Source organism: Lampris incognitus, chromosome 1, assembly GCF_029633865.1.
Source record: "Lampris incognitus isolate fLamInc1 chromosome 1, fLamInc1.hap2, whole genome shotgun sequence".
NCBI classification, from domain to species: Eukaryota; Metazoa; Chordata; class Actinopteri; order Lampriformes; family Lampridae; genus Lampris; species Lampris incognitus.
In genome coordinates, this window is record NC_079211.1 from 116,255,862 (window position 1) to 116,273,038 (window position 17,177).

The 17,177-nt window shown below is 42.1% G+C and overlaps 1 protein-coding gene across 1 annotated transcript in view; it reads left to right on the forward strand.

The window, feature by feature from the left end:
• Positions 1–17,177, forward strand: part of LOC130111823 (tight junction protein ZO-2-like) — a 178,819-nt gene that overhangs the window by 46,159 nt on the left and 115,483 nt on the right. The window contains exons 4-5 of the mRNA XM_056279117.1: positions 1,674–1,798; positions 9,766–9,868. Of these exons, the coding sequence (XP_056135092.1) occupies positions 1,674–1,798; positions 9,766–9,868 (228 nt within the window). The remainder of the gene's footprint in view (positions 1–1,673; positions 1,799–9,765; positions 9,869–17,177) is intronic.

Sequence of the window (17,177 nt, forward strand, 5' to 3'; positions counted from 1 at the left end):
GCGCCACATTCCTTTGGAAGATACAGTGACTATCCAGAGCTTGTAAACTGGTTTCGGGACAACCGTAATTCTCATCCTTGTGTTTACATGGTTATAGAGGGAGGGAAGTGCTGCATCATGTAGGAGTTGTAACTTTACTGAACTGACTGTATGTGGGCAAGGCAACTTGCCGCTGCCACTAGCAACAAATACCAACAGTAGGGGGACTTCTACTTAGGGTTGGGCATTGTTGGGATTTTAACGATCCTGATTCCGATTCTGCTTTTCGATTCTGGTTCTTAACGATTCTCGATTCCGGTTCATTGAGAGGCAGGGTCAAAACAGGTCACATGCTTCTTTCACAGAAGAAACATTTATTAAAAAAAACTTTATACAAGCCATTCTGAAAGGATCCTTCATGTGAATGTCTCGTTCATATATTTACATTTACTTGTGTCGTCATACATGAAGATGAAGAAATAAAGACACAGTCACACCCTGGTCCGGACTACCAGGTATTAAACTCCTTAAATTAGAAACAGCTCTTGTTTAGACAAATGAGCATCTCTGCCTTCTCAGGCTGTACACGCGAGCGTTCAGCACAGAAAAAACACACATCTCAGTGTTTGCATACAGTTTATAGCAGTTCGCTCATGTATAAGTTGTTTGCTGTCTCGCTGTTGTGAATAAGACAAACGTTATTAATGTTCACCTACCCAACTGCGATGAGGTGCTGCTTGCTGTTTGCTCAGGGTGGCTGAAGAGGACACTGAGGCAGGAGATGGAGACTGGCGCCACGTGCCAGACACAGTACACTGGTTCATTTGTTCACCGTGTAGGCCAAGGTGTTTGGCCATATTTGTTGTGCATCCTCCCTGGCATGAAATACTTTTGCCGCAGGCGTTGCACTGTGCCAACCCTTCACTTTCGACCGCCACTTGCTCTGGTCCATGATGGCGCACGTTTATCTTGCGGAGGCGGAAGCTGCGGAAGCTGCATGCCGCCACCACAGAAACTGAAACGAACTTTAGCGCGAGTGAAATTTGTTTAGAACCGATAGGCAGAACCGAAATTTGAATTTCTTAACGATTCCTTTGGATTCGGAGTTTTGGAACCGGTTCCAATTTGGAACAGAGTTTAACCAGAAACCATTGACAGATTTATTTGGGATTATGTGATTTACCAATCATTATTAGAGTGCACTTGAAGACTCACATGCTGTTTGCAACCATATTAAGATACATGGTACGCTGAGGTTTGCATTAGTACACCTGATACTCATCATTCCAAAGTCACACCTTACCGAGTGACTAAAAATTAATAAATAAAACTTGAATCGCAGCTTCTTAACTATTAGTACCCGAAGCCTAAATCTCATCATTTCGGGCAATTCAGTAATCACTTTACTTGATGTGATGTGACCTGTAAATGCGTATAGGAAAGGGAGGCCATCTCAGTATCACCTGGTTCTTTCCAGCTCACCCATGTTCTCCATCCTCTCTGTATTTATTATATTTTGTCAGCATATAAAAAAACTACCTCCTGATTTTCTGTAATTGTTAGGGACATGTCTATATTCAATCTGTCTGCCTCTCTGTCTAGTGGATCATTACTCTGTTGAATATGTACCAGATATCTCTGACTTATAGTATCTCGTTTCCTTTATTCTCCCTTTTTTCTATCTGTCACGCCAGGATGCAAAGATGGGCTTTGGCATTGCTGTGTCTGGGGGGCACGACAACCCCAATGTGAAGAATGGTGAGACGTCGATCATTATCTCTGATGTGCTGCAGGGAGGCCCAGCTGAGGGACTTCTCTTGTAAGTTATTAAAAAAGACTGGGGTGCATACCATGTACACGTCACATTATTTACTCAAATCCGCTTCATGACAGGTTTGTAACCACTCTCGTTGCAGTCTTTTAACTTTAAGAGACCACCACCTTTATTCTCTAGCAGTGACCAGAGGCATGCAGGTTTCTACTGCATGGGGAATTTATCATGAGACTTTTCAACACATAACTGAATAGTTGGACACCTTTAATGGAGTAAAGCTGGCTTTGGTTAGACTACTTGGTGTCACACCGCTCTACCTAAACTAAACACTGGGAGGGATTAAATTAAGCTGTGATTACAAACTGTAATGACGAACATGAATTTTACTCTGAAATACAAAGTCTCAATACTACTAAAAAAAACGGGAAAAAAAAGGTGGCACGGTGGTCCAGGTTATCACTGTTCCTCACAGCAAGGAGGTTCTGGGTTTGAACCCCAGGCCATCCCAGGTCCTTTCTGTTTGGCGTTTGCATGTTCTCCCCGTGTCTGTGTGGGTTTCCTTCCACCATCAAAAAGACATGCATGTTAGGGTTAATACTCCTGCCTGTGCCCCTGAGCAAGGCAGTGGAAAGAAGAACTGGAGTTGGTCCCTGGGCGCTGCAGCTGCCCACTGCTCCTATACAATAGGCAGGGGCGTCAATTCACCAGAAGCCAAGTTATGTCAAAGTCAGATGACATCACATCTGACATCACGTGACATAAAATCAAGTCCCTCAGATTCTCATTCCAGCTCAACCATGTGGCTCTGTGCCAATAGTTATCTACAACCATTTATTTCATTTATACAATCGCGTCACCCTAATACAGTCAGAGCCTTGACTGATTCACCTCGACATTCCTCATCGCCCGCAACGGAATCTGTATCCCCCGCCACAGGTGTAACGCCTTGGCCCTGCTACAGATTATAATATGGCAACTATGTATTATTGTTTTTCATGTTTTCAAAGTGAAACTTTTTTCCACGAAATAAAAGATGGCTACTGAAAATAAAAAATGGTCCCCAGTAAATGGACAAAACCCCACAGGAGACAACCACATACTCAACAGTTTATTTTTCCAAGATTATCAATGGTTCAAAATTGCTTTGGAATAATGCCTGTGGTTATAAATCTATGCCACTGGGAATTCCAACCACGTAGTTTGACTTTCTGAATGGGGGGGGGCAGTTGCCAAAAATAGATGATATAATGAGCGAAAATATGTGGCCTGCATGAACGTTGTATTGTGCTCCTCCACCTATTCTGTTACAATTAAAATGTCCAATAATGCACAGATTGTTTTAACATTTTAACTACACTTTGTTTACATTAGGCATGCTAATGGCAATTATTATGGAAGTATTTTCCTTTTGCCGTTGCACCCCCAGTTAGGCTACAATATAGAAGCATTTCGATCCATGATGAGGCCCGGAGACACCATGTCAGGTCAACATGTGAGTTTTATTGCCCTTTTTTATTACACCCACGACTCGCACTAGCTGCTCGCCGCGCAGACCAAAACATGAAGACGCCCACTTCCTCTCGACTCCCGCTCAAAGACCACCCCCAAAAAGCCCACCTCCATTCGTTGCTAGGTTACCAAATCCTGATATGCTACAATATTATTGTTTGCATTAAATAAAGAAAGAGCAGTGTAATGTTAGTTTATTGCATCCTCTTGAACACTCTCTTGTAACATTTAACAGGTGAATAATAGGCTACGTTTTACTTATCAACCTACATTAATTACATAAATAAAAACAAAAGGCCTACTAAAGCTATCCAATTAATTGATTCTGCGAGTTTCTTAAAACATCGTAAACATAGCTTCCTGTCAATATGGAGCTGACGTAGCCTCTGATCCTATAATCATAAAGAAATACAAACAAGAAATGTTCAAATAAATCACGGTAATAAAGCTCGGTCAAAAGCTATGTTGCTATTTGCAAAGCCCATTCTCCTTCACCAGCTAAAATGGCTACATCAATAATAAACAAAATATTATTCTCAGTAATAATATGTAAAATTAATACATTATAATAATCAAATTAAAGATGTCTATTGTCAGGATGGCTGTTTAAAAACTTTCAAGACAACAGCGGATACTGTGTACAATCAGTGGCGTTGCAAGATGGGGGGGGGGCTGCCGCAGTTTCGCTCGCTCGATTCATTCTTCCTGGACAGGAGAGAGATTCACGCATTGGAAATAAAAAACACAAAGAAACAAAAATTAAGACTTTCTCATCATTTCGTTACATTTTTTACTGGTCCCTTCTTTTGGGGGAAGCTTGGCTTCTATGAATAATCGTCCATTCATTTAGATTCAAAAAACTTTATTTCTCGCTGAGGGTAAACTAACCACTAACAACAAATAATGGCTACGACCAACAGCCATGATACAATTGGCTTACCACAGTAACCTGGCCTCTTTGAACACAATTTTGTGTACCTTATGTTTATAACATAGTCAACCAATCAATAAATCAAATCGTACTTTATTCAGACACAAAGGTAGGTCCATGTTAAACATAACAACAAAGAAATGCAACACAAGACAAGAACACAAAAATATAGTTAAAAACAGCAGCTCACAAATCCACCGTGATTAAAAGCTATACAGACATTCGTTCCAATTTTTCCAGAAACAAGAGGAGTACCTGGTGTCACTCTGTGTAGCCTCCGTTAAAAGCATTATAATTACATTCTTAGAATCAATTAATCGACACATAAATTTGTACATAAAATTCCTCAACACAGCTTGAAAAGTGGGAGCATTACTAGCCACAAACATATGACTTGCACTTGTATATGACTTGCACATAGTATAAGCAAGCACCGGAATACATGAATTGTCAACATTGGCATTGACACATTTTAGAACTTACTTGCGAAAGAGCCAACAAACGTTCAATCTTACACAGAATACATTTTGGATGAGTTGCAGTTTGCGCCTCTGGACGCTAGGGGATGCAGTGACCCCACTTACCCTAGCCAAACTACGCCCATGAGTCCAACATAGACCCAGGTTATGATATCTAGAGCGAAATTCCTAGGTGGGATTACAGACATCAAAGCTTCTAAGAGTATTACATTTTAGGGTTATATTAGAAGTTCTGATGCAAGTATTTGTGCAAATAACTCGATGCATTCAGAGACGTCCGGCAAAATGGCGCTAGTGTGTGCGACGAGCCGTCTGTCGGGTCTGTTTGGCGTATTGTTTGCGATTGTTCTGATTTGCCGCATATGCTGTCATGGTGTCTTTGCTCTAATCGTATATGATCGCCAAGCGCTTCTCAATATCCGAGCGTCCTATGAGTTGCTGTTAAAGCACAATTTGGGAGATCCATTTTCAAACCTTCCTCCATTGCTATCGGCTATACCGGCATACCTGCGCCGCCCACTTGTGTCATTCCCCGTAGGAGCGCCCCAGAAGACGGGGAAAGCGAGGTGGTGTTCGGGTGAGAATCAACGCTTACCTAACATCCTCTCATGGAAATGATCCTCGCCTCCTTCGCAGTGGTTATCACCTTTTTCCGGTTCGATGGCTCCTGCCTGTTGTTCCTGGCGTTGCTGTGGGCCAACTTCACCTGCCGGTGGAGGCTCCTCTTCCCAGAAGGACGCAAGCAGCAGAGGCGGCGTGGATAACAGGAACCTTCGCCCGCTGGATCGTGCATCAGCGTCGGATAAAGAGGAACTTACTGTCTGTCTGGTTCTCATTAATGCTAGATTGCTAGCCAATAAGACATTCCTGCTGAATGACTTCTTTACCTCTCGGGAATTGGATTTTATGTTTCTGACGGAGACCCGGCTTCACGCTGGAGAGTTCACCCCATTTTCTGAACTTCTTCCGCCTGACTGTTTATTCATCAGCTCGCCTCGGACCACTGGCAAAGGTGGAGGTCTAGCTTCTGTATTTAAATCCAGCTTCCACTGCCGACAGACTCCGTCTGACAGCTTCTCCAGCTTCGAGCTGACACTTTTTGAAATGAAGTGTAATCGTCCCGTGCTGTGCGCAGTGGTCTACCGTCCACCAAAATTCAATAAGGACTTCATTCAGGAATTCACAGACTTTGTCGGTGATTTTAATATCCATGTCTGTTGGGAATCCAGACCTCTGGTCAAAGAATTTTTGAATCTTATTGACTCTTTTAATCTCACTCAATTGGTGACTGGTCCGACGCATGAGAAGGATCACACACTGGACCTTGTGTTGGCCTTTGGTTTAAGTGTATGCATCACTGAAATATGTGATACACGTATATCGGACCATTTGCCTGTGTTATTTACTGTGATGCTGCCTTGTTCTCAGGTTAAATCGCGCGCCCCGGCACGCTCCCTGCACACAATTAACCCTTTGATGGCATCTCAGTTTTCTGTTGCTTTTAAAGATTATATGCTTCACACACTGGATGACTCTTGTAATCTCAGATCTGATGACATTACCACTCTTTTTAACTCTAACTGCACTGACATACTGGACTTGGTTGCTCCTGTTAGAACCAAATGCCCTAAACCAGTGAAAGAGCCATGGCTCAACGACACCACCCGCGCTCTTAGACGCACATGTAGACGCGCTGAGAGAAAGTGGAAGAAAGACAAACTTCATGTCTCAGGAATTCTAAGAGACTGCTTATCAGACTACCAGAGAGCCGTTAAATCTGCAAAAACACAGTTTCTATCAAACCTTGTGTCCAACAATAGTCATAGGCCTCAGGTTCTTTTTAATACTATTAACTCTCTTATAAATCCATGTGAGTCTCCTTGCATCGTGCCAACGCCCACGCTCTGTGAAGAATTTCTTAAAGTTTTTACAGATAAGATCTCTGCTATTAGGGCCTCACCATCCTCTTCGGCCTCAGATCCTGCTATTTATTCTATGTGCCCAGCCATCTTAGAGCAGTTTGAGCCTGTGTCCCCCTCCTTTTTATCTGAGGTAGTTAACCATTTGAGGCCTTCAGATTGCCCCCTTGACAGTATTCCACCCAGACTGTTAAAAGATGTTTTTACCACTGTTGGGTCTTGTATTGTAAATTTGATAAACACCTCTCTTCTCTCAGGCTGTGTTCCTGCTGCTTTCAAACATGCTGTAGTACAGCCCCTCATCAAAAAGAGTAATCTTGATCCCTGTGTTCTTTCTAATTTTAGGCCAATTTCTAAGCTGCGTTTTCTTTCAAAAGTCTTAGAGAAAGCAGTTTATGTACAATTACAAATGCACCTAGAAATTAATGGCATTTGTGAAAAGTTCCAGTCGGGTTTTAAATCATGTCACAGCAATGAAACAGCCCTTTTAAGAGTTTTTAATGATCCTCTTTTAACTGTGGACTCTGGGAACTCTGCTGTTCTGGTGCTTTTGGACCTGACTGCTGCCTTTGACACGGTTGACCATAATATTCTTTTATCACGTCTTGAGCTATGTGCAGGCATTAAAGGTACTGCCCTAGAATGGTTCAAGTCTTACCCGTCAAATAGAAGCTTTTCTGTCCATATAGACCAATTCTCTTCAGCTGCGGCCCTACTTAACTGTGGGGTCCCCCAAGGCTCCATTTTGGGCCCCATTCTCTTCTCATTGTATATGCTGTCCTTGGGGTCCATTTTTAAAAAACAAACAGCAGAGATTCTATACAGGCTTTGCTGAATTGTTTAAAGGATGTCAAAACATGGATGGAGTTAAATTTCTTGAAACTAAATCAAAATAAGACTGAAATTATTGCATATGGACAGCCTGATCTGCTGGATAGTTATGATAGTGCTCTTGGCCCTTTAGCTTCCTACAGTCACTCTTCTGTTAGGAATCTTGGGGTGATTTTTGACAGCTCTTTTAATTTTGACAAACAAATAAGCTCAGTGGTCAAAACAAGTTTTTTTCAATTACGACTTCTGGGAAAAGTAAAGGCCTATCTCCCTCCAAATGATCTTGAAAGGGTAATTCATGCATTTATTACCTCTCGTTTAGATAATTGTAACTCATTGTGTGTTGGCGTAGCTCAGTCGTCGCTTCGTCGCCTGCAACTTGTACAAAATGCAGTCGCTTGCCTGCTGACAGGAAAGAAGCGACGTGATCACATAATGCCTGTACTGGCCTCCCTTCATTGGCTTCCTGTCTGTTTTAGGATCCAGTTTAAGATTTTATTACTTGTTTTCGAGTCTTTAAATGGGCTGGCACCATCTTATTTATCTGAGCTAATACATTATCATACACCAGTCAGAGCACTCAGGTCAGCAAACCAGATGCTCTTACTTGTTCCGAGATCCAGGCTTAAGAATAGGGGTGACAGAGCCTTTGCAGTTGCTGCCCCTGATCTCTGGAACAACGTACCAGTACACATAAGATCTGCTCAGACCCTAGAGACTTTTAAATCTTGGTTAAAGACCTACCTCTTCTCACTGACATTCAATTCAAGTTGAGCTTGATACCATGATTTTATTGTGGAAATATACTTTTACTCTTGTGTTTTATTGTTTACATTTTAATTTCTTTATTTTACTGTATTTTTTACATATATTTTTATATTCATATGTGTTACTTATTTTATATTGTATTTTAAGCTTGTGCAGCACTTTGGTTCAACTGTGGTTGTTTTAAATGTGCTATATAGTAAATAAACTTGACTTGACTTATATACCACTGCATTTTTTCTTGCCACATTTATTCAAATCGGTGAAGAATTATACCTTGCATAGCACTCACAAGCGCCCTTAAATAGACCAGAACCACAACATATGACCCATACGACAGTCACATATTGAAATACTTTCAAATTTGTCATCTGGCACCGGGCACTGAACCATATCTATCACAATTTCAGAAGAGTCATCATGCTCTTGAAATGTGACAATTAACGGCACAGTTCATTTACATCTTCAGACAGGCTTAGCTAATAACACCCACAACCAGCATACAGAAATAAAAATAAATCACAGAAAACCAAACCAACTAATTAGGCTACTTCTTATGCATAGTGGTCCAAATCAGCAACACATAGGCTCGTTGTAGTCTACACACTGCTAGGCATGGCAACCAACACAGAACACAGCAGTATAATAATAAACCACTTTTTCATCTTACCTGTTCGCGGCAATTCCAGTAAAACAGTGAACTGTCACCCACCAAATAACGACATGGCAACGGTTCAATAATCCAATCTTTGCCAAATGAACATGGCTGAACAGTTCACAAATCATCTCCGCCAACTGACCTTGATCAAGGCAACAGTTAAAACAAGTTAGACTATTACTGTTGTCACAACGAGGTCATTCTGTTTCCTTAACGAAGCATTCCCCGACTCATTTGGGATTTTAAGAAGCTCTCCCTTTGAGAGTTTTTGTTTAATTTCAAAGTCATCCATTGCGTATGCTACAGTTATTAGCTAGCTACACAGTACACATGGTCTTCTTCCTCTCTGTTTCTGGCGCCTGCGTCAGTTAGCAACACATGTGCCCCATGCACAGAGAGAGGGAGAGAGAGAGAGAGAGAGAGAGAGACAGCTACTCTCACTATTGAGTCAGTGACGACCGAAAGACAGGAGTTGAGCCAAGTGAGGTGCCGATTCACTCGATTTTATTCTACTTCGTGCAATGAATGATTTTGCTACAGTAATAGGATCATTTAAAACACTGAGAAATGTGTAATTGAAATACATTTTTTCACACTGACCCGGTAACCAAGGTATGGCAGCTGCCACACCTTGCCATACCCAATTTACGCCCCTGACAATAGGATGGGTTAAAGAGAACACATTCATTGTAAGAACATAATGACAAAATAAAGTGTCTTTCTTCTTTCTTCTTCTACTTGTCACCTACTTTACTGTAATTATTGATTAATTCATTAATTAATTACTGTCATTAATTAAAGGGAAAATGTAAGCCTCCCTAATATGATTTTTTTCTCTAGATTTGTTATGCCATTAAACAGATTTGTTCCATGCCAGAATCCCTAAACTTGAACCATTAATGCATAATTTTCTCTTCCAGTGAAAATGACCGGGTCATTCAGGTCAACTCGGTCCCTATGGAGAATGTGCTTCACTCCTTTGCCGTGCAGTCCCTCCGCAAGTGTGGCAAGGTGGCCAAGATTGTGAGTATGTCCCTGTCCCTCCGGAGCAGCAGTGGTCCCAGGCCAGGCTCATGTATAGATAAAATGCTGCAGCAGCAAGGTTTAGCGGTGTGAGAGAAATGCTACTGGAAGCTCCCAGTAGTGGGGCTCTAGGAGTAAAATGAAAGGTCTGACCTGAATTGTGCAATTTGAATTTTCAGTCGTGGCAACTGGTTTCTAACATGATCAGTTAAGGCAACAAGCAATATGTTACTTGACAAGATCATTTTCAGTGATAGTGATGCTTTGCATTCTTTGCCTTAATCTCAGGAATGACATGAAAGTTTAAATGTTTATTTGGGAAGGGACAATGTACATTAATCAACATTTGAAACAAATTGTAAATGTACTCGAGTTAGCTGAGAGGCTAGTTTCCATCGGCAGTCCCTTTGCCTGATGTTGTTAGGCATGCTAGGATAATAAAATAGTACAAATAAATAAATAAAATAAACATACAACATAGTTAATATACAATACGAGAACAAGAGCAAACTAACAAGAAAATATATACAGAATATACAAATAATGTAGAAAAAGACAATAAAGATAATATAGAAAATAATATATATATATAAAAAGCAGACATACAACACAGCTAATGTACAGTACAGTTAAACAGCGTGTTAAAGGTGTGTGTGAATAGCATCAATGTTGACATTGTTGGTTCTTAATAAGCCATGTCTTGACATTACACTTAAATGATAGGATGGGAACTCTAATTGATTGTGGTACTGAGTTCCATTGATGTGATGCTCTAAAGGAGAAGACAGCCTGAGTAACTGCAGTTCTCCTGAGTGGGATTGTGCAGTTCCCTCTAGCTGCACCTCTGGTAGCTCTGTTTGTGGTAGATTTGAAGTTGACAAATCTGCACAGAAGAGGGGCTAAACCGTGAGGAGGAGGAGCTAAACCATGAGGAGGAGGAGCTAAACCTTACATGATCTTATAAACTAGGCAGACATTTTTGTATTTGATGAGGTTTTCCCAACTAAGTAGATTATACTTTTTTATAATGTGGCAATGATGGAAAGTGAATGGCTTCTTGTCTAAGGTTTTGAGTGCTTGTTTGTATAATGATATCAGTGGTTTTAATGCTGCAGAGTGTGTGTTAGAGCAGCTTATCAGACAGTAGGTGATGTAGGAAACAACCATTGCGTGGAAGTATATCTTTGCTGCCTCAGTTGATAGGAAGTCTCTGGTAAACCTGAAATTTGCCGAACTAAACTTTATTGCAGACCCTTTTTATGTGGCTTTTGAAGCCGAGATATGAATTTGTATGTAAAGTATGATTTGTTCTGTGTGCACTCAAGTGCATACACTTTTTTTTGTACATTCCCACATACATAAAGGACTTGCTCAGTGTCTGTGTGAAAATTAACATGTGTAAAAATAGGAAATGAGGGAGAGTAATATTCAACACCAAAATCTGTGATACTCTAGCAAAGACCAACTGCATGGCTAAATTGAAAGTGCTTTTATGTAAGTGTATGAGTGTGCATTTGAGCCTGCCAAGTTACTGTTTTGGGTGTTTGAATGCATGTTCCCTGTGAAAGTCAAGAGTTGTTCCTTTAACCGATGTTGGCAGAATTTATATCGGTCTTAAGAACCACAACATAGCATCAGCATACATACATGCCTTCACCCGAAACGAGTAAAACACAAGTTAATACAAAGATAGTATATCAAATCTATGATTCACGATCTCCATATTCAAATATGAGGCTGCACCCTAGATGACGACACTATTGTGTGCTCTATAGTGTCCCTTGGCAAGATTTTCTGTTGTTCAGTGGCACAGCGTAGCTGAGACGGCCGTAGAAGAATCCTGTTGCTTTTTGCCAGAACTGCTGATGAGTTGACAAACAAAGCTGCCGGTTGCCGGAACCGCTGCCGAGTTGACTGAGCGGAGCCGCCATGGTTTACCCTTTCCGGGTACTGACAGCTGGGTAGACTGTGCCCGGGGATTTGAATTCAGAGTTACCCTGTCCTAGCCTTTGCCTAAAGAGGCATCAACCCACAAGGCAGCAGGTGGATTTGAAATCCGAGTTCCCTTCTCCTATCCCATGTATTGGCTGGGCTGGGCACCATGGGAAGTACCATACAGGCATGCAAGGAGGACCAGATCTATCAATAGAGACATCGTCCTTGGCCAAAGGGCCCTTGCTGAGGTAAGATGCTACCCCTCTACAGCTTGCGGTTGCAGTTTAGCATCTTACCCAGGACAGAACATAGCATATAATGTGTAAAATTCAGCTTAAATTTTAAAAGAAATTAACCTCAATATTCATAGCTCTTTTAATAGTGTATATTATGAAGATTGTTGTTATGAATGTTAAGAATGTTAGCAAAGCCTAGAATGTGCCCTTATAGCTTATATGTTTGCAGAGCAATGGGTTCCTACATATGCAGGCTGCCATTTTCCACCACCATGTTGCACCCCCATGTTTTTTTCGGGGCCCAAAAGGACAAACCCACTTAGAGAAAACCGTACAGAAGCTGCTGTAGCTACCCTTGAACTTGAACATCGATGTGGTGCATTTTGAGAAAGAAGAATTGGAGGCTGACCAGATGTCCTCTTTTTTTAAAGAGGCTTAGAATATCAGTCAGGCAGGGATTAATAAAATTACTAAAAATGTCTGGGATTTGGTTTTGCTTGTTCCCCAGACTGTGTAATTACCAGTAGCCTAATACACAGGGCATTTGTAATATTGAGTATTCTAAGTAAACTTCTCCGTGGATTGTCACCTTGTCGTGGTAGAGAAGCTTGCGTGGTCCTGAGATCCTGAGAGCAAGGCTGTCTGGAGCTATGCTCCTGGTAGGGTCACCCATGGCAGTAAGGTCAAGGGGGAGGTCCCTGACAGAGAGCAATCTAACCAAAACCTCAATGGTGGCCAGGCGGAGCGGAGGGTGATGGCTGACTTTAGAGAAGCGTCACAATGGCTGGGAAGACGGATGAAGGCTGCAGCAGAAATGGGACCCCAGTTGTCTTGGACTCCATTCCACTGGATTCTCACCCAGATCTGTCAAGGACTGTGTGGTGGCTGTCTGTGCACCAGTCTCTCCACGTTAAATAAAGTCACACACAGGCGTCCTCCATAAAGGGAATTCACCCTAACATCGTGGATTAAGTTTTTTTTTGGGGGGGGGGGTTGTATGGTCATACTCGCTTCGAGTGACCACTGATAATGATGATGACTCTTAAGTACAAACTCTCATTCTTGATGAGTACATGCATGTCAAATTGAACTTGAGGGTACAAACTCACAAGCATGTAGCTCAAATTATTACAGTTTGAGATGAGACAGACTTGCCGAGATGCTGTACCAAAATCTTTGATCCATCAAATTGTGTGACCCTGTGATGAAGCATGCCTTCTGCCATGTTATTTTTCAGATTAACCTGCTTTGTGTGTACTTGAAAAGCTGAGATCCTTGGCCTTCTTACCATGAATGACATGAAATTTAAAAAAAGGCCCGTAAAAGCCCACTTCTGCCTGTCACGTGATGTGCTTTCAAGAAAGCCAACTGGATATTTCACAATAGTGATTACACAGTACCACATTCTATGCATGGTCAGACAGTTTAAGAACTAAACTTTTCAAATGTATTAATGACAAATCTGTTAATCTAGTAATTAGCAAGGTCAGAAGCATTATTTAATCAAAGGGTCATAGAATATGATGCATCATGCATTTTAACATGCCAGTATTGCCCAATACCCTGAGCTAGCGGCTGGGTTGCTTTTAAATTTTTTGGCACAAGTCTCAAGTCATGCCTGAGGTCTTTAGTTAGTGTAAGTAGTAGTAAGTAAGTAAAATGTATTTATAAGCAAGAGAGGCAAGATTGAGATGGTTTGGACATGTGTGGAGGAGAGATGCTGGGTATATTGGGAGAAGGTTGCTGAATATGGAGCTGCCAGGGAAGAGGAAAAGAGGAAGGCCAAAGAGGAGGTTTATGGATGCGATGAGGGAGGACATGCAGGCTGCTGGTCTGACAGAGGAAGATGCAGAGCACAGGAAGAGATGGAAACGGATGATCTGCTGTGGCGACCCCTAACGGGAGCAGCCAACAGTAGTAGTAGTAGTAGCAGTAGCAGTAGTAGTAGTAGTACCCCAGAGAGAGAGTACTGCTGGCGTTGTCTGTGGCTGCCGCTTCTCCCTCTCGTAGCCCCCCTTCCCATCCACCGCTGTATGTCTGTGTTATGTTCATCTGTCGGCTTGTTTCACTCCATTTATTGTAAAGCGACTTTAAGTACTTGAAAAGCGCTATATAAGATTGATTTATTTATTATAGTAGTAGTAGTAGCAGTAGTCGTAGGGGCTTTCACAGAAAGTCACAAAGTGCTTCACAGTGAAAGAAAAGAAAGAACATAGATAAAGTATTAAAAGATAAATAGAGATTGCATAAACCAAACAATGACAAGAAATGCAAAATTAAACAAAAACCAGACTAAACAGGGACGTTTTTAGCTGCTTTTTAAAACAGTCGACAGAGTCAACAGACCACGATGCCAAGTGGAGAGCATTCCACAGTTGAGGGGAAACTACTGCGAAAGCTCGATCACCCTTGGTTTGGAGCCTGGTATGAGGTACAGACAATAAAAAATTAGCAGAGGACCCAAGTGATCTTGATGTCATGTAGAGGTAAATTAGATCTTTGATGTAGGAGAGTGCCTGACCACCCAAGACTCTATAGGTAATCGCTAAAACCCTAAATGTAATCCTGTATTAAACTGCAATGCAGTGTAAGGATACCAGAATGGGACTGGCTAGTTTTAGTTAGAACTCTTGTAGCAGCATTCTGAATATATTGTAGCTCATCCATCAGGTTAGTGGTTGTGTCAGGAAGGGCATCCGACGAAAAATTTTGCCAAATCGGTATGTGGATTGACAAGACCATACCGGATTGGTCGAGGCTCCATAGGGAGGTCAAAGCCTGGGTTAACCATAGCCGCCATTGGTGCTGTGCCCTCACAGGGTACAGATGGAAACTGTAAAATCGGCTGTGGTGATCCCTGAGAAACGGGGAGCAACTCAAAAGAAGAAGGCTATTTTTCTGAACTGAATTTTATCGATGTGCTCTCTCCTTTGCTTCTTCGCGTCAAAAGGAGCCAGTTGAGGTGGTTCGGGCATCTGATTAAAATGCCCCCTGGGTGCCTTCTTTTGGAGGTTTTCTGGGCATGGCCAACTGGGAGGAGACCCCAGGGTAGACTCAGAACTCGCTGGAGGGACTACATATCCAATCTGGCCTGGGAATGTCTTGGGATCCCTCAGGAGGAGCTGGAGGGCGTTGCTGGGAAGAGGGACGTCTGGAGTGCCCTACTTAGCTTGCTGCCACCGCGACCCGACCCCGGAGGAGCGGCTGAAGATGAATGAATGAGTGCTCTCTCTTTTGCCAGCTGGAGGAGTTGCCTAGGCTTACCAAAGTATTTTGTCTCAGGGTTTAACCAGCACTTATATATGGAAACATTTACACCAGAGTTGAAGGTGCCATATGTGAGATTTCAAACATTAATATAGCAGCAAACAACTGTTTACTTTAAAGAGATAGTGGAGTAATGTTGACCTGAGTAGTGAATGATGTCACCCTCCCTCTGTGTGTGTTGTAATCTGAGTTTCTTTGTTTTGGAAGCCAGTCTAGCTGCGTGTGCATGTCAGTTCATGTGAGGTAGCTAGTATTAGCAGGATAGCTAGCAAGCTAATAATTATGTTACATGGATTTAGCTTACTCGGCAGATCCAAGAAATAGCTCGTTACCAAGCTGAATGCATAACTAAAATTTAAAAAAAAGCTATGCTGTAAAAATACATATTCTAACCAAACCGAATGAAATAGCCAAGAACGCGGTTGGGGGGGTGTGGTTTGGTCTGAGATGCTAGTGCTGGATATCGTATATAGCACCTTTCATTATTATTTGTTTAGTTCCAAATGAAACAGTCACCAGCTTTCCGTTTGGTTTATTGTAAGCCATGGGGTACCATCCTGATTATCCATCTGTGTGCTTTAGTGTGAAGAAGAGGTGAAGAAGAGAGTGCAGGCAGGGTGGAGTGGGTGGAGAAGAGTGTCAGGAGGGATTTGTGACAGAAGGGTACCAGCAAGAGTTAAAGGGAAGGTTTACAAGATGGTTGTGAGACCAGCTATGTTATATGGTTTGGAGACAGTGGCACTGATGAAAAGACAGGAGGTGGAGCTGGAGGTGGCAGAGTTGAAGATGATAAGATTTTCACTTGGAGTGATGAAGAAGGACAGGATTAGGAACGAGTATATTAGAGGGACAGCTCAGGTTGGACGGTTTGGAGACAAAGCAGGAGAGACAAGATTGAGATGGTTTGGACATGTGTGGAGGAGAGATGCTGGGTATATTGGGAGAAGGATGCTGAATATGGAGCTGCAAGGGGAGGGGAAAGGAGGAAGGACAAAGAGGGGGTTTATGGATGTGGTGAGGGGGACATGCAGGTGGCTGGTGTGACACAGGAAGATGCAGAGGACAGGAAGAGATGCAAACAGATGATCTGCTGTGGCGAACCCTAACGGGAACAGCCGAAAGTAGTAGTAGTAGTAGTAGTATGTGCTTTAGTGTGCCACACATAAGACACAACTGAGCGCAGAGTAAGTTAAAGTAGACATAATATGGATTTCTTTAGAAAGCATAGTGTTCTGGTTAAGTACTTGCTTGAAGGTTTTACTGGGTCAAATGTATTCAAATCTGGGTTGTAACAAGGTCTCTCTCTCTCTCTCTCTCTCTCTCTCTCTCTCTCTCTCTCTCTCTCTCTCTCTCTCTCTCTCTCTCTCTCTCTCTCTCACACACACACACACACACACACACACACACACACACACACACACACAAAACGGAAATTACCAGAGATGAGGAGCCTTTCATCTATTAAGTGGGTCTGCACAGTCACCTTTCCTTCACCTCACATAAACATAACAGATGGACATTAACCAGATAATAAACTCTCTCGGGAGAGTTTATGCCTGACTTGGTTATCCGATCTAAAAGGGGATGTGGGACCAGTTAATGCCCTTTTCGGGTTATCTTCACCGTTGATCACAGGAAGAAGAGTTAATCCCATCTCCACACAAGACAACAACCTTTCTCACTCCACCACATAATGGAGACATTAATAATGTGTTTGAAGTTAAATACATTCTTGTTTTATCAGGAAAATGGCTTGAATTGAACAATTCAAACCTCATTCCTTCTCTCTCTTTATCCCTGTCTCTTGCTCACACACACACACACACACACACACACACACACACACACACACACACACACACACACACACA